The following is an 18786-nucleotide window of genomic DNA, read 5'->3' as shown; positions in this document are numbered from 1 at the left end:
TTATCGCAGACTTCACAATCAGCCTGTAGCAATAGATTACATTAATGCTCCAAAGTTAACTTGTATTGAAAAGTGTGTGCTTGGCATGTTTTAGTTTCAACATGTTTTTTTAAAGTTAACATGTCTGTTATAAAACATACAATAATTTCAAATCACCTGCAGTTGTCTTAAATTCTATTTTTTGTTGCTCAGAAAAGCGAAAAGCACCCTTAAAACATAGCCATTCACAGTTCAAGCATTTGAGATGTTTGGAAACTGGAAACAGTTACCTGTTCTGCTAGCTGGTGCTTATGCTCTGCTGAAGTCTTTTCCAGTTCAGCTATTCTGGTCTGTTGCTGCTGAACCACTGACCTTAAGTGTTTGATGCAGTTATGATTCGGCAACTCATCTTTGGGCATTTCCAAGCTGCACAGAGAGATCAGCAGAACTGAGTAAGGAGCACACTACAAAAGTTAATAAAGATCTCTTAATAGAAACTTGGTTTTTTAAGGAGATCTGAAATAAATCCAGGTCTCAGATTTAGCAGGAGCTCACAGGAGCACAGTTCCTGAACCTTTCTGAGGGTTCCCCCTCTTCCTGACTATCTTGTCCACTGAATAGTAGGTGAAGCTGCATAACAATCCATGGATTAGGAGAGTGGGCAGCCAGCCAGCTGGCCACCAGGAGTTTTGCCACACCCCCAACAGCCCTCATTAACCCCTGGAGAAGCCCACAACACCCTTTCTCCACTTCCTTTTCTCCACTGATTTTGGGCAGTGGATGGCTTGCTGGCCTTTTGACTGGGGGGGGGAGGCGGCCAAGGAGAGCCCCAGGCGAGTGAGGCCTGCTTGGGCTAGCTGGTTGGATCTCTAGGCAGCCAAATCAGGCCTCGCTTGCTCAGGGCTCTCCTTTCTTGCACTGGGTTGCTTTTGGCTGGGGGGAGCATACGCTAATGAGTTATGCTAATGAGCTCTGCCACCTATTTTTCTACAAAATGACCCCTGAATAAATCAGAATCAGTTAACAAAGCTGCAAGTAAACTGGGCCAAAAATTAGTAGCCTCATGTTACCAGATTCAATTGCATCATAAAAGCCATCTCCATTGGACCATATATCTAATGGGCTTTCTTATTAGTCTTTCCAGATCACGGTGGTAAATACTGCTGGCCACATCTTTGGAGAGCCCACACATTGCACTCTGATATGGTAATGCCTGCGGCTGGAACTGCCTAAGTTTGGCAGCACTCACCCACATCCCTGTTCACAAGTCACAGGCCGCTTTGGATTGTGTTCACAGTCATTGAGGTGAGACATCAGGTTGTCGAGGCGCACAATGGCAGTGCACCCAAAAACAGCGTTGTCGCAAGTAATCTGAAGCTTAGATAGCATATTACGCATGATCCGGGGAACAGGGCGCAGGTGAGCCACCGTCACAACACTGCGGTCCACGGGACACGTCTGCTGCTGGGAAAACCACTGGGTAATGCAGGCATTGCAGAAGGCATGTTCGCAATGAGGAGCCTGTGTTGGGAATAGAGCAATGCATACTAATAAGAATATAACATCAGGTTCACATAGTTAGATTAGTGCCTTTGACCCTGGTTCTGGCACCAAGGTGTCCCCAGGCAGCAGCTGCACCCCAAACCCAGCTCTGGGCCACCCCCAAATTATACAAGGGAAAACAGAATGTTCCCTGGCCAAAAGTCTAGTTCTGCCACCAAAGACTCTGACCCATTCTGAATGCAGCTTCCTTCACTTCTCAACAACAAAAGATGTTGTGACAGAAACCCTAAAACCTTACTAGGGCTCAAGAGTGCCACTCAGAGCACCTAGGAACTTGGGCACCTGTTCTGTTTAAATTAGAATGAATCATTCATTTCCATTACACACTGGACCATCTTGCCACACTAAATCTCTTTTGGGCAAAGGACAGCCTGCTTTGGGCCAGAGCACTTATTCGTCATGAAGGTCAGAGACATTACCAGATGTTTGACAGAGGTGGGGCTGTACTTTATACTGCTTTGATTGGTAAACACGGCAGAGATTTACCTGAAAAGGGCTTGGGTTGCAGCATGGGCTTAAGAGGGGCTGGAGGAGGCTTTCCCACACTTTGCCCAATGGCTGTCAGGAGCCTTGGGGCACTGCACTGGCTGGCTCCATGTCATCTATGGGCCAGCCTGGTTAAATTGTTACCCAGGGGCACTGCCTACACCTGGGGAAGCACCCCATGAAGAGATGGGATCCCCCAGTCTTTCACTCTGAACCATGGTTCATTGCAAAAAGCAGGCCAAGAGAGAGAAGCCATGCTGGAATGGAAATACAGCACGTAGACAGTGTTTGTGGTTCAGCAGAACAGCAGCAGCCCTAGGCTAAGTTTCCTCTCTCTACCCAGCAATGGAATGGGTCAAACAATGGGTTCACCAGCCAAATATATCTCATTCCTTAAGCTATGACTAGCAACTGCTAGTTAATCTTGCCTTCTTAATGGTTTCTATAGGTTTCTCGTCTTTTCTCTATGCTAATGTGCAAAGCATTTTGTACAAACCTATTTTCCATCTGTCTCCTCCACCCAGAGTATCGAAACCAAATTGATATCAAACCTTAAACCCATCATGGCCCTTCCTGACAAACATTAAGGGTCATTAGCTTATTTTGTCTTGAACTGGGAATCCATTCAGGCTCCCAGGAAAGACCCATCAACCACCATTAAGAGTCATCATAGCCTCAGAAGGGTCTCCACCCCTCCAATTATTATATAAACTGAGAGCAAACCTCACTAAGGGGCTCAATCTGTAGACACAGACAGGTTGTACCCCCATTACTTAGAGTGCCTCTTGGACATGGCACAATGGCTGTGTGCATCTTAATAATAATAATAATTTTTAATTGATATCCCGCCCTCCCCGCTGAAGCAGGCTTCAATTTCTACATGACTTCTGCACATCTGGATTAGGTAATTACCTCTGTCATTCCAAAAAGTCTCTGTTCCTCACCTCTGATTTCTTTAGCCTTTTAATTGTGTGTATTGTGACTGCATTCCAACATATTTTTCTAGTAAACTATTTAAAATATTTTAACTCTGGAGTCCTCCTTTGAGTCTCTGAGAGGCAAGGGCAGCGGGGCTTTCTTCCTGCTTTTGCAGGAAAAGAATCTCCCCCCACACCTCTTGGAGTCTCCAAGATGCATGGGCTGGCAGGGTAACCCCTTCTCTGGGGTCAGGCTGCAGCAGCAGCCTGATCTTTCTCTTCTATCCTATGGGTCCATAGGACAGAATGGAGAGATTGGGCTGCCGCTGTGGCACAACAGAGAAGGGTTTTGAAGTTTAAAACTCCTTCTCTAGCATCACACCTTCATATTATGGGTGGAAAGTTCCCTGCTCCAAAAATAGTTCTGCCTAGGTCTACCTCTTGCTAATCCCCCCATCAAAAAGAGGAGACCCCCAGCATTTCTGGTAACGAAGTGCAGGAAGTTTTGGTGGGCTCTATTCAAGGGTGACGTAGAGCCTGCCCAGTTCTATTTAAATGATGCTGCCTGCTGGCTCCAACAGGGTGGTTTTCTTGGACTGGTATCAGCAGCCTTTGGCATCAGCGATGGAGCTTTTTGTGCCATTTACTACATCAGCTCATCACTCTTAGAAAGGAGGCTGGTTTAGATCCCGTTCCATTGAACATAAATATCTGGATACCTAGGATTTTCTCTTGCCTTCAGTAGACACTAAGTCCACAGGAGGTTCCAGGGCTGGACCGCCAGCTAGATAACTTAGGCCTAGGGTGCAGGGTGGTTCAGGGGCACAGAATTGGATGGCATCCCCTGCCCCCTTGAAGTCTCTGAGAGGCATGGGCAGCAGGGCTTTCTTCCTGCTTTGCAGGGGAATAAAATCTCCCCACACACCTCTTGGAGTCTCCAAGAGGTGTGGGCTGGTGGAGCAACCCCTTCTTTGGGGTCAGGCTGCAGCAGCGGCCTGATTTTTTCATTCTGTCCCGTGGGCCCATACGATAGAATGAAGAGATTGGGCCGCCACTGTGGCACAACTCCAGAGAAGAGGTTTAAAGTTTAAAGCCCCTTCTCTAGTATCACACTGCAGCAGCAGCCCAATCTCTCCATTTTATTCTATAGGCCCACAGGATAGAATGGAGAGATTCTATTTGGGGTGTGTGTGTGTGTGCACGTGTGCGCAAGTAGTTAGCCTTGCTGAAGGTGCTGAACACCCTAGATCTTGCCCTCGGAGATCTGATATGGATTAAGGACCCCTCTGACTTTTTGTTACTGCAAGAACTCCGCACATGCTCAGAGGAACTGCTACAGCTTAGATCAGGGGAATCAAACATACAGCCTGGGGGCCAAATCAGGCCCCCAAGCAACTGGCTGTCATCTGCTTCCTTCTCCCTCTCTCTTGCTTCCTTCTACATTACAGCTTGCTTTGCCAGGCTTGATCAATTGCATAGGAGCTACAGAGCAAAGCCTCCATTTTCTCCATTGGCTGAGGCTTCTGCCTTGGGGAGGAAGGGGGGGAATAGCTTGCTTTGCCAGGCTCTCTCATTCAGACAGCAGAGCTACTGAGCCAATCCTCTCTTCCTTCTATTGGCTGAGGCTCCTCCCCCTCCTGGTCCCTTGGGGAAGGAAGGAAAGAACCAGAGTTTCTTTTGTCCAGTTCCCTGGATGACACAGGAGAGATACAAAGAAAGCACCTTTAAGACTAATGAGTGCTAATGATTTGAGCATGTTTGTCTGTGTGCTTTATAAAGTTTATATCTCTGCTACCTGTCATTACATTTTATGACACACATGGCCCAGCCTGACAGTCTCATTTATGTCAGATCAGGCCCTCTTAACAAATGAGCTCATCACCCCTGGCTTAAATAATGTGTTTAGCTTAGTTAATCCAACTCTACTTTTCATTAGAACATCTCTGTGCTGTGTGCTCTGTGCCTTTCCCCTGAATTTTGGTTTTGCCATTGTCACTCTTTTTTAATACACTCACTCTTTCCCCTTTTATAATAAACCTTTTTATAAAGACATTTCTTGGCTTTGCTTGGTACAATTTACTTCTCTGGAATGGCCTTGGATCAGCCATAGTTCTCGTAGGAGTTGTCCTTGAAAGGGCAGCTGCTGTGAGAGCTCTCTCAGCCCCACCTACCTCACAGGGTGTCTGTTGTGGGGGGGGGGAGGTAAAGGAGATTGTGACTGCTCTGAGACTCTGAGATTCAGAGTATAGGGTGGGATATAAATCCAATATCATCATAATCTTCTAGATTTGATGATGTAATGCAGGGATAAGTAGGGATGTTTTAGGAACACCTGGTTGCTTTAAATCCATACAGATCCTCGAGACCTGATGAATTACATCCTAGGATGTTGAAGTTGATAAACATATCAGAATGGTATGGTTTGGAGACCATACTGTATGAGAAGATGTTGAAGCAGCTGGGAATCTCTTATATTAGAGAAGAGACATTTACAAGTTGACAGTATTGCCACCTTCCAATGCCATTTGGAAGATGGGGCATGTTGGATGACAAGAAGTGAACTAATGGATATGAACTACAGCAAAGGAGGTTCCATATAACTTTGAGGAAGAAGTTCCTGATAGTATTTGACACTGGAACAGTCTCTCTCGTGAGGTGGTAAGTTTATTCATCATTAAAAGTAAAAAGGTAAAGGTAGTCCCCCTGTGCAAGCACCGAGTTGTTACTGACCTATGGGGTGACGTCACATCACTCACAACATTTTCTTGGCAGACCCGATTTTTCCAATGGAAAAATTACAAATTCAGGTAAATACTAAAAACAACAACAACAAAACCTCCATTGAAATATTTTGTCTTCTCAAATGAGTGAAATGCTTTTAAAGACATGGTGGGCATGCACTAGACAAATGCAGCTCTTAAATCCAAGTATTTCTGAACCTAGCAGGATACCTAATCTTCAAGAGGGGAGGCATACAGAGCTTTCATTGCATTTCAACCGTTACATGTCGAATGTTGTCCTTTCAACCTGACATGGTTAACCTTTTCAACTCTCCCTCCAACCACTGTGAGACATATATTCCCAGAGACTAGGTAACAAGAAGCTTATTGCCTTACCTTGCCAGAGAGGGGAAAAGCCTGCCTTGGCAGGATAGAAATCTCAGAAATAAAATAAATAAATAAGATCAGAAGAAGGTAGGGCAAAAACTGTACCAAAACCTCAGAAGAAAACTGAATGTATCATTGAGAACTGAGCTCTCTCCAATCGAACAGCAAAAAATTAAAGTATATGTATTAAGATAGCATACGGTGCATTACCACAGTTTTCTCTAAAATACTGGATATATTTGCATTGTTGCTTGTAGAAAACTAAAACTTGTATATATTTAAATTCCATAAATATGTCAAATATAGAAATTTTATATATTACGTTATAAACAATGGATTTTATATTTTTAAAACAGTAAAAACTTGTTTAACAGGACAGTAACTATTGCATATATTTCAATTTCCCCCCTGAAAAAGTGGAGGGGGGAGTGGCTTCAAAATTTCCAGAAAATTTTCACCTCTAGTTCCTGCATTGGCAGAGTGTTGGACTAGATGACCCTGGTAGTCTCTTCCAACTCGGAGATTAAATAATGGAAGGAGAGGTCACCAGCAAAAGAAGACATGTGTCCTGTACAAGGGTTTTAAATGAAAACAGACTGATAAAAATAATCCTGATAGCTTATTCATAGGAAAATGAGACCTCTGAGTCCAAAATAGTCAGCAATCAATTTAATAGCTAACACACTCATACACATGCATGCTGTAATCTTCCCCTCCCCCCCCCAAATGTATTGATGCCTACTTCTTTGGACAGGTTAACACTTTTGCCCCCCTAAAAACAGCGGTAGCCTTAAAAACAGTTCCTATGGGAATAAAACAGACAGTATTCCAAGTAAAGTACAACTGCTCTTGCCAAGAAGATTCATTCATACACAAATGCATTTAACAGACTGTGTTCCTCCTTCCACAGCAATGCCTTTCCGGAACTGCCCACGGAAGGAAAGGCAAAAAGCTTACATTCTCTGTACACCAGCTCACAGCTTTCCATTCTTCCCTTGCTCTACATCCAACCATGTCTCTACAGTTTCCCTCAGGGTTACCCTGATCATCTGCTGCATAGAGTTTAGGCTACGCCACACTCGGTCAAGTAAACCAATGACTTAGCTGGGTACCAGACTATGTGTTTGTGTGACCAAAACCATCACTGATCCCTACCTCTAAAAAAAAGTGTGCCACTACACTTGAATCCAAGAGAACATACTTGTGGAGAGTGTCTGAACTCTAAAGATTGAGATGCTCAAGAATTATTATACAAGGAAACAAGTGTATTGCTTGCCCGCTGCTGTAACAGACCTATCAAACCATGAGGAAGAATATAAATACATCACAACATTTCAGAGCATGTTGGCAATTTTTATGAGGGGCCTTATTTTGAACTGAGCAAGACTTGAAGAGCCAGCAACTTCTGTCCACTGACCCACACTCACAGACCAACACTCTTACTGGACCAGTTGTCATTGTAATAAAGGCCTCCCCCCTCCTAGTTAATGCTCCTAAACTGCCATCTCCACTCCATAAGGCTAGACAAAGGCAAATGGGAAATGGCAGCTGTGTGATACAAAAAAAGAGAGAAGCCTCTGCTGACATTCACACTGGAAACAAAGAACCCTGAAACCAATATTAATGCACTCTCTCCATGCTTGCACACTTCACATTTCTTGAACTAGCCAGCTCATTTGATAGCAGTACTCTGGAAATTCTACTCACAAATATACATCTGAGCAATGCTGAAGCCCTCAAGCATTTTAGCAAGAAACTAAAAACCAAGGCAACTTTAAAATAGATTAAGAAAAAACATTTTAGGCTTCACCTCCAATAAACTACCTGCTGGGTCATTTGTCAATAGTCTGGGGCTGCTTTCGTGGTTTCACACACCAAGCAGAAACTTTTGGCCTTCAACCTATTCAACAAATCATCTTATTTAACAAGTGACAATACAAAAAGGTAGAAAGTTCCACACATCATACACAGTTTAAAGGAAGCAAACAATATTGCTACTGGAGTTGCTCATATGCCCTTGTGAATATTTAGATTTTTCCAGCATGAGATTGTTTGGAAGCTAGAAGGTAGTGGTAAGACTTGTGAGAGTTCTGGGAAACTTTGGAAATATCTTTGGATGGCAGGACACTGAGGAAGCATCAAGGAAGTGTGTGTTAAGTGCCGTTAAGTCACTTCTGACTTATGGCAACCCTATGAACTAATGACCTCCAAAATGCCCTATCATTAACATCTATTCTCAAGTCTTGCAAACTTGAGGGCTATGAGTCAATCCAGCTCATGTTGGGTCTTCCTCTTTTCCTGCTGCCTTCAACTTTCCCTAGCATTATTGTCTTTTCCAGTGACTCTTGTCGTCTTGTAATGTGACCACAATGCAATAACCTCAGTTTAGTCATTTTAGCTTCTAGGGAAAATTCAGACTTGATTTGATCTAGAACCCACTTATTTGTATTTTAGGATTTCTGCAGTATTGTCTCCTGCAACACCACATTTCAAAGGAATCTACTTTCTTCCTGTCAACTTTCTTCACTGTCCAACTTTCACATTTATACATAGTAATGGTGAATACTATGGCATGAAGTAACTTGGTTTTGGCCACCAGCAATACATCCTTATACTTAAGGATCTTTTCTAGCCCCTTCATGGCTGCTCTTCCCAGTCTCAATCTCTTTCTAATTTCTTGTGTGCAGTCTCCCCTTTTGGTTGATGACGGAGGAACTGGATATATACAAAATCATGCTCCCCACTCTTCCACAGAGTGTTTTTTTACTTCCATAGGATGGAACAGAAGAGATAATAATTTGATGCCTTCTGCTCCTGCAAGGCCACAGAGGTGGACAGCAGATTGTTAATGTACTGTCAGAGTCTGACATTAAAAATCACTTTGCAGAAAACGTGTACATTACCAAATCCCAGCTTATATGGAAGAATGCTGATCAGAAAAAAAGTTAGGACTTGCCAGTTCAAGGGTTCCTGTCTATTTTATGATTTGCAAAAGAGGGAAATTAATTGGTCTTGATTTGCCCAACCACCCCAGTGCTGTGAAAGGAAACATTACACATGCCAAAATTCTACAGGAGGCAGAGGAAATATGTCTTGAGAGAAATGTAGCATTCTTTCTTGAAGAAGTACTGTATGGAAATACTGTAGGGACAAGTGCAGATAACAGACACTGGGGGAAAATGTTTCTATGAAGTCAGCTGCTACATCACTTCTGCTCAAGCCAAAAAGTACCCAAGAGCATGCATTCTCCAAAACTGATTCCCACCTGTCCTGTAATCCTTCAAACTGCATTGAGACAGTTATCCAACATTCAGGGAGAATCCTTTTGGGAGAGGAAGAACTAAAGCTCTGAGAAGTCTGTGCCACTTCCAAGCCAAAGCCACCCACCTTAGCTCTAAGCCCAGGACAACTGCTGGACCCTGCAGCAATATTCAGAGGTAACATGCAGGCCAAATATAGGATAGCTGACTCAGTCAACTTGTTTTGAACATAGAAGATGCTAAGTTCAACCTGGGCATCTCTCCTTAAACTATCCCAGACAACAGGTCTTCTTGAGACACTCGTGAATGGGGGCCATAGTACTGTGCTAGATGAATCAATGATCTGACTCAGAACGCAGCTCTTTTATATATTTATAGCTCTTGGGGATCACTCCCCAAAGTGAAGATTTGTACCTCAGGAGAGGAACCCATTCCTGCCTTCACCCTGGGCTAGGCCAATTTAAGTGCTCAGAAGCAAAACACTCACTTTGATCTTTAGGAATCATGGGGTACAACAGTTACAAGAATATGGTGACTGGACTAACAAACTACAGATCTTGTCCCTGCTGATCCATTTGTCTCCATACATATTACATGTTGATTTGTATGCACTAAGGGATTTCTCTCATTCAGTAATACCTGTTGTAACCTGCCTAGAGACCAAGGACAAGACGAACCATAAATCAAGAGTTTGCCATTTCCCAGCTTACTCATTAGGAATGTATAAGATGCAATTTTACCATAACTTAAAGGGAGAGTAAAAGTCTTTGTTGTGATCTGTCTATCCATAGTGTGGTACATAGTTATTCCCTACCACAAAGAAGGGAATCCCTATAAGGCAGTCTGTGTAAAAAAAAAAAAAAAGGTAAAGGTAGTCCCCTCTGCAAGCACCAGTCATTTCCGCCTCTGGGGTGACGTTGCTTTCACAGCGTTTTCACAGCAGACTTTTTACAGGGTGGTTTGCCATTGCCTTCCCCAGTCATCTACACTTTCCCCCCAGCGAGCTGGGTACTCATTTTACTGACCTCAGAAGGATGAAAGGCTGAGTCAACATGGAGCTGGCTATCTGAACCCAGTTTTCACTGGGATTGAACTCAGGACGTGAGCAGAGCTTAGGACTTCAGTACTGCAGCTTTACCACTCTGCGCCACAGGGCTCTCGGCAGTCTGTGTGGCCTTCCCCTATTCCTGAGCCAGGTGCACTGTAATTTGTCCAGCCATATCCAGCAAAAGCAGATCCTTCTGTGCTTTGCATCATGTTCTCCTTCTAGTCACTGTTATGTTTGGAGCAGACAACACACCAAGGGCCAGGGCTGTTGCAAAATAGCTGTCTCAGGGATAGGGGAGCGAAGTCAACAGATATTCATGGCACAGCAGGAGTAGGGGCTCCTGCCTCCCCCCACACTCAATCTTCCCAACCCCAAATTGGGTCCTTGTAAAAAGGGAACTCACAGCTGATGACCTGCTGCAACTCTTCAAGGCAATTGCATGGTAGATATAATGTGTAGTTTGGCCCTCAGTCCAACAAGGAGCCAAACAAGATGAGAAGCTTTCAGTGTATTTCCCACCCATCCAAATTTAATGGCATCCTACCTGGTGATAATCAAGATCTGAAACTCTGAATGGCCTGCGTGGCTGTTCACTGCATCAACTATACCACAATGGATGAGATGCAATTTGTGGTCTTTCATGATTCTTTGTGCACTTAAGCCCATCTCCTGATGAGTTTTTTATTTCTCTCTCACACATGGCAAGCTAACAATGTTCCTAGCATACTCAAACAGCATTAACTATGGACTTCTCAGAATCAGTGATATCTGATTTGGTTTGACTATATAAAAATGCAAACTTCTCTTGTGAAAATATTACCTTTAAGGAAACAATGATTTTGAAAATCTGATAATGCAACCTCAGAAACATTTTCTTTCAAAACTATCTAGCTTGATTATAAATGATATCTGTTAAAGATATGGGACCACAATTTAGGCTACTTTGTAGCTGAAAATATATGGAAATTTGTGTTATTCCATGGTACTTCCTTTTCCATATGCCTGAATTTTAAGGAAAATATCTACAAAATGATTAATCAGTTGCAAGGCTTTTTTTAGCAAGAACAAACATGGTTCTAGCTGGCTTGGCATCATGGGTGTGGCCTAATATGCAAATGAGTTCCTGCTAGACTTTTTCTACAAAAAAGCCCTGCACGAAACAATGGTGCCATCAGGGGGTGTGGGCTATTATGAAAATTAGTTCCTGCTAAGCTTTTTCTACCAAAAAAAGCCCTGATCAGTTGTATTACACACCAAAGCTGACTGCAAAGATATACAGCTCGTGTTCAGGCAATTGTTGGTATAGCCATGCTGAATCAGCAGATTTTATACATTTGTGGTAGTATTGTCTAAGGGCAGTTGAATACTGGAACAAAGTTGCTAGTTTGTGAAGTGATGATTTAAATATTTTGAAGACAACTGACACTTTCTTGCTTAATTACATTCCCTCATTTTCAGGTAATTCTCAGCTAATTTTGTTAAATTCAATTACTGTGGTTTAAACTTCACAAAAATCAAAAGATTCACCAAGCATTTGGGCTTGGCTGAATAAAATGAATGATATTTATTGGTCTCACCTTTTGTGTGAATGTTAGGAACTTTGTAACAATGTGGTCCAAATGGTTAAGAGTTACCAACTGTATTAGGACAAGATGCATGGATATTTGTTGAATTTGTAATATTTTGTTTGTCTGCTCATTTTTGTTTTGTATAAAATGAAAAAAGTTTATATTTTTAAAACCAGTGGAATTCCTTAATGCATGCTCATGCACCATGCATTCAGTTTTTTACACTGAACTGACTGAACTTTAGGAAAGAAGGGTGCTGTTTTTGGTTAATGTTTCTTCATGCCAATATTAAGTAAGGAGAACAACTGGAAAAAGAACAATCCCTACCAGTTCCCTGCACAAAAATAAAAATATGACCCAGCAGGTTCCACCTCCCCAGAAACAGCAGCTTTTGTTCTGAAAAGCAGTGGCACTCCCAGAGTGCACAGTTATACAACTATATTAAAGTTCTCCATTTTGGTCTTCAGCTAATTGCAGCTCAAAGTAGTGCACCCAAGCAGTATGACTTTCATTAAACCTGTATTTCTCAATAGATTTTCTGCCACCCAATGCCTTTTTCCCCATATACAAACCAATCAAATAAATCCAAGGCTCAGCAGCTGTTTATCTTAATTTACCTTTTCAAGGACACCTTTCCTACAGATATATCAATTCTTTACCTACTCAGTTCACGAACAGCTACAGACAGAGCTGGCTGTCCCACTGACAAAAGAATCATTACTTAACTATGATTAGGTCATTCACATTTTGCAATATGGGCCACAAACTGCATGTATATGGTCACATGTGAATATTGTGTATGTATCTTTATTGCGAATGTGCACACTATACACACACTGGGAAGCTATAGTTAATTGTGGCTTCTTAGCATACATATACACAACATAAAACCATGTGTGTAATCATTACATGCAAGTTACACTGTAAATCATACACAGGACATTCTATGTAGCAATCCTACATGAAGCAGCCCTTCTACAACACAGCCTCAGATCTGCACTTGCTTTCAATTAAGTATTACCTAATGTCATGGTCCTACACAGGGATTTCAGACAACCCAGAATGGATTGCAGCTGAGGTTAGCAATACTGTATACTTCAACATCCTTTATTAAATTTCCTGTCAGAAAGTGCCCTGCCTTATATTTGGTTACAATGTATTTACCAGGCTTTTCCCCCATCTGATTTCAAGACCTCATATGAAGGAGAATTCACTAACTGATCAGTATTCCGAGCATTGTATGCTGTTTAATTTGTGTCAGCTTCAAGGAGAACTCATTATACTGAGCAGAACCCAGTAGAATTTCTAAAACAATAAGGTTTCTTTTGGAAGTGCATTTTTAAGCCTCAGTTCTTGGGTTGAAGTCTTGGAGATCAAATTTTCTAACAGTACAACAGAGCTTTTAAAAAAAAAAGTCAGCACTATCACATGTATCCTCAGTTGGGAAGGGAAAAGTCGGTTTGGCAGAGAAAACCATCAGCTTTCCAATTATATCAGCAAGGCAAAATAAAAGTCCAATTGATCACCAACACCTACCTGCACTGGTTCCTCCAGGACCCCACTACAAATGGGGCATATGAGGTCTTCATCAACATCCCCTTGAAAGCGTGCTACATCATACCCCATTTCTCATCACCGATGCCAAAACCCTAGAAAAAGCAGGAGTGAGGGGGAGAAAAAGATGAACAGTGGGAACAGAGAACATTTGGACTCTCGCTGCAAAAAGAATTAGTATATTCACAGCTCTGTTCCTGCAGGGCCAGATAAAAGTCACTCCTTTTCGCTGGCTCCCCTGCCTGCCAGCTGACCTGATAAGGCTGCATTCTAAGCCAGGGATTCACAGACAAGTTCCAAAGCCTTCAAGAGCAGGGTGTGGTTCAGTGGGGAGAGAGTGAGAACACACAATCTGACTCAGTCCCACTTCTGCACACTGAATTGCTACCATTTCCCCCGCCTGCTAACACTAATTAGACACTTCTCTCCACAGTGCATTATTACTCATCTCTTCACATGCATATTTTTTTAAATCCCACACCTTGCCTTATTTACTTTGCTTCTACTGAACAATTTGACTGTACGGGTGATGGTAAGTGGTGCCTATATGTCATATCAAATTATACAGAATGCATGAAGAAAAGGAGCTCAGCAACTAGGATTCTTGATAGGATGGGGGGAGGGGAGGTTCAACTTAACTGTTTTATGCCTGTCTCTGAGCAAGACTGACAACAGCAGAATAAGCCATAGGTAACTTGCAATCCTTGCAAGGGAACAGAGAGAAAGCAGGGCTGCACAAGTATTCTAGTCAGGAACAGAATATAACTTCCTCTTAGGATGGATATCCCTCTGCAAGCAAGAGTCATGGATTACTGCTATTGAAGAGAGACAGCACACTTACCTGCCCCCAGAGGAAGCTACTTGGCACATCTAGAGCCTCACTAGAACTTTGGATTATTTAATTTTATTTCTCACATGACACAGTTTGACAGTAGTGGAGTCTTAAGAACAAGAATGATCCTTAGCAGTCACTAAATACGAATAATCATTGCTAGATTACCTAGAGCACTCAAGTTCATCTCACAAATTGCAGCTTCCCAATTCCAAGCTCAAACAAGCTATCAACAACTATTTTTGCCCTTACAAACAGGCCCCTATGAAGAGAATGAGAAGAAACAGTCCATTGACTTTTACACACTGTCAAATGAATGGCAGACTGACTAAATCCATGGTAACTGAAAGAGAATATGGACTTTCCTGGAAAGTTGTTGAGGAGGCACAAGGCCCTCCTTGACCATCCCTAGATAATTCCAATTGACAAATTTCCCAAAATAGAAATGGAATTGAAAGGGTCAGATCCTTTAAACTGCAATTAGGAGGCACTCTCAGTGGCTAGGGTTGCCAGGTGTGTGTTGGATAATACCTGGAGACTTTGTGAGTAGATTTGGGAGAGACCAGGGTTTGGGAAAGGACCTCAGCATGGTACAATGTCATGGGTCCACCCCACAAAGCAGCCATTTTCTCCAGGGGAGCTGATCTCTGCCAGCTGGAGATCAGTTGCAAAAGCAGGAGATCTCAAGGCCCCACCTGAAGGCTGGAAACCATATCAGTGGCAGATCTTCTGTCCCCCTTTCTAAAGTAGTCCCCCCAAGACACATGAAAAGCCAGTGATGAATTAAAGTCATTTTGTAGACAAAATACCATGAGCCACAGAGGGTGGCACTGATGGAGGGTGGAGAGACTGGGTGAAACTGCCACTCCTTCCTCACTTATTTAGAGCATTTATATGCAGCTTCTTCAGAGATTGCCCAAATCTAAAATGAAACACAACCCAACAACCTATTAAGAACAAGCCAGGGCATAAAAACAGAGTAAGACAAACACTGAGCAGCCTAAAATGATGCTGATAGAACAGTCCTCAGACCAGAAGCAGGCCACAAAACAGCTAAAACAGATAGGACCCCTTACTGCCTAAAAGAAAATAAGATAAGCACTAGGTGAGTCTTCTGAAGGCCAAGTGCCACTTTTGAGAAAGAGAATTACCACTTGTTTCACCTCTTGCAGGGCAGCACTGTGAAGTGCTGGAGAACAGGATCTTAACTGACAATCAGGACAATACTGGAGGAGATAGCCAGCGCTACTAAAGCCATTTCAGCCTCTAAAAGCATGTGCATGTGTTAAGTGCTGTCATGTCACTTCAGGCTTATGGCACCCCTAGAAATTAATCATCTCTAAAACATCCTATGTTTAACAGCCTTGTTCAGGTCTCCCGAAAAGGCCCTGTTAACTGTAAGAACTGGAAACTGAAAGCTCTACTGCATTTCCTCCTCAAACAGAAGGAGGTGGGGCAATTTTTCAGTCCTATAAACTACTCTGGCTATTTTCAATATTATTCACCATTTCTTTTTTTGGGGGGGGGGACTCTTTAGTTAGACTCTTACATCTTGGTAGAGATGAGTGACAAAACTCGCAATTAAGGACCAGTCTCTGAAAGCTTTTTTATCCTCCTCAAGGCAAAAATATAACCAGCAAATGATACAGATTTCCCCACAGCTACGTCAAATGTCTTGTAGGCTTGGTCATTTTTGCTCACATCAGCAACCATCTTCTACATCTACAGCAAAGGTTGTTGTGGAGAGGACACAGCACTTTCCACTTACAAGTGAAGCCTTTGTTGAGTAACTAACAGGCTCAGTTGTGACATCAAAGGAGCAAGGGTAACTGGCTCCCCATTAATTTGCCAGTTGGAGTCAAGATGGCTTTAGTTTTAAGATTTTGGTAGATGGGGCATGTCTTGGACCAAGTTAGCAACCATCAGCAGAGACAAAAATACAGATTTAAGTTTTAAAATAACCTGGTTTAAAATGAAAGCTGAAATTAATGTGACCATATCATCTGTTCGAAATGAATTTATGACTTTTGGGAGAATCCCTGTCAACATGCACTACAACAGATCTGTTCTTATATAATGACTTGATATAGAGAGGGTAGGTACTGGCAAATCACCACAGATAGCATCCAAAGATCCTTCTGGTTTACCTTTCAGTAGTCTTCTAAGCCTAGTAACTACCAGATTTTTGCAACTGGCTCAGTATTCCTACTTTACCTATTTGTATCTGCCAGTTGAGCAACATGGACATTTGCCTTCCATCTTATGGACAACAATGATCTGATCAATAACTACCATCACACAAGTCCTTGATTCTGGTTGGTTTTTTGTTTTTCTCAAGGGCAGGTGTCATGATCTGTGCTGTGTGACAGAGGCCTATTGGGCCTACGGAGCCTGTGAAGCCTGTGTCGCAGTAGGAAGAGACAACCTACAATCCCCAGAATGCTTGGCACTGGTTTCAGCCAATCAGCGTCCAAGTAGGCTCTGAGGGGAACTGTTTAAAAACTCTCTCAGGAGACAGGCGCTGTTCTTTCCTCCTGAGAGACCAAGCAGGAAGGACAGCTGCTATTTAGGAGTAGGGTTGCCAAGTCCAATTAAAGAAAAATCTGGGGACTTTGGGGGTGGAGCCAGGAGACTTTGGGGGTGGAGCCAGGAGACATTGGGGGTGGAGCCAAGAACAAGGATGTGACAAGCATAATTGAACTCCAAGGGAGTTCTGGCCATCACATCACATCACAGCACACCTTTTAAAATTCCTTTCTTCCACAGGAAATAATGAAGTATAGGGGCACCATCTTTTGGGGCTCATAGAATTGGACCCTCTGGTCTAATCGTTTTGAAACTTGGGGGGTATTTTGGGGAGAGGCACTAGATGTTCTACTAAAAATTTGGTGCCTCTACCTCAAAAAATAGCCCCCCCAGAGCCCCCAATACCAACGGATGAATTCCCTATTATTCCCTATGGGAATCGTTCTCCATAGGGAATAATAGAATGCCCAGTAGACATTTCCCTCCCCCCCCCACGCTTTCTAAAAGGGGGGAGGGCCTCCAAACCAGGGAATCCCCTGCCCCCTCCCTCACACACACACACACACTTACCAGATCTTCTTCCGGAGAACTCTTGCTGTGAAAGTGAAAGCAAAAGAAAGGGCGGGGCTGTTCTCCCAAGCCCTTCCTGCTCCCTGCCCAGCCTTAAAGCGGCAGACATTTTACAAACGGCTCAGAAGCTCTATAATGAAGCCTACAGGTATGTTCTCCCCCCCCTCCACCCCCCGCTTCCCACTTCTTGAAGACCGGGAGATGAGGCTGCAAACCCAGGGGACTCCCGCCAGAGCGGGAGGGTTGGGAAGCCTATTTAGGAGGAAGACCCTCACTCTGAAGGAGAGAGAGTGAGCAGGCTGAGGCCTGGGCCCTAACAGACTAGGAACAGTTAAGTTTAGTCACGTTAGGGACTTTATGTTCATTTTCCTTCACCCACGTTACTACAGTTTTAAAGCGCCTATAGCGGCGCCCGCCTCACGGCCTCACTGGATCTTCTTATTTCAGTCTCTTCGGGGTGTTTTACTTGTTTATTTGATGGGACCACAGCAGCTTTGTTTGTTCTTCCCACAAAATATAGGCTCTTGAGAACTTTAACTTAAACCACAGATTTATTGCAACACAAAGTCTTAACTTGGGGATATGGGAGATATTTACACAGGCTAATACGTTGTTCAGTTGTTTCAGGCTTTACATTCACTTTATCTTTTCTTGAGTCTCTCACAGTTCACAGTTTCCCTTTAACTCACTCTCCACCTCTAGCCAAGGTCTGGCCTCTTGGGATTGATGGTCTAGTCTCACCCCTCGACTGGAGTCTCTCCTCTCAGCCCTTCTGGTGTCTCAGACCCACATCCACTCCCTCAACCTCCTCACTAGATCTTCAGAGTAGTCTCTAGGTGTCTGTGACCGTTCAGGTCTTAACTGACTCACACACACACAGCCCTCTTGGCTGGTTTTGTCGAGCTTGTAGTCTCTGGAAGACTTTCCCGCCGCTGTCTCAAGCTCCTTCGCAGGATCAGCTGTCCTCCCAGCCTCGGTCAGGCACAAACTGACCCTCTCAGTCTCTGTCAGGCCCTAACTCTGACAGGCCACAACTCTGTCAAAGATAGACTGACTGTCTCCAAGCCTCAGCAGCTTCTTTCTCTCCACTTCTTTTCCCTCCCTGAGAGCACTGAGCACTTTGCCCCCACCCTCAGGTCACCTGACGCAGCCCTGTGCGTCTTCAGTTTATGGTTAACCCATTGCTTTCCGTCACAGCGCCTTATCCGTTCCCTTCTCCTTTATAGATTTTCCTGTTTAAAATAAACCTTTTTGTTGTTCTTTGTTTCTCTGCCTGGTCTACATGCCTATTTCCCTGGCCAAAGCAAGGGATCTGAAGGGCTTGGGAGGGGACTCTGGGCGTTCCCAAAGGACCCTAATTCCAGAGTGGTGACAGC

At 43.4% G+C, this 18786-nt stretch overlaps 1 protein-coding gene across 2 annotated transcripts in view; it reads right to left on the bottom strand.

The window, feature by feature from the left end:
- RNF41 (ring finger protein 41) overlaps positions 1-18786 on the bottom strand; it is a 54184-nt gene that overhangs the window by 9022 nt on the left and 26376 nt on the right. For both annotated transcript variants that reach the window (XM_060252760.1, XM_060252761.1), the window contains exons 3-5: positions 13465-13577; positions 1229-1500; positions 270-405 (exon numbers count right to left, since the gene is read on the bottom strand). In XM_060252760.1, the coding sequence (XP_060108743.1) occupies positions 270-405; positions 1229-1500; positions 13465-13554 (498 nt within the window). In that variant the 5' untranslated portion in view covers positions 13555-13577. The remainder of the gene's footprint in view (positions 1-269; positions 406-1228; positions 1501-13464; positions 13578-18786) is intronic.

The sequence above is a fragment of the Heteronotia binoei genome, chromosome 13 (assembly GCF_032191835.1).
Source record: "Heteronotia binoei isolate CCM8104 ecotype False Entrance Well chromosome 13, APGP_CSIRO_Hbin_v1, whole genome shotgun sequence".
In the NCBI taxonomy this organism is placed as follows: Eukaryota; Metazoa; Chordata; class Lepidosauria; order Squamata; family Gekkonidae; genus Heteronotia; species Heteronotia binoei.
The sequence above is the reverse complement of the archived record's forward strand: the minus strand, read 5'-3'. Positions and strand labels throughout refer to the sequence as shown.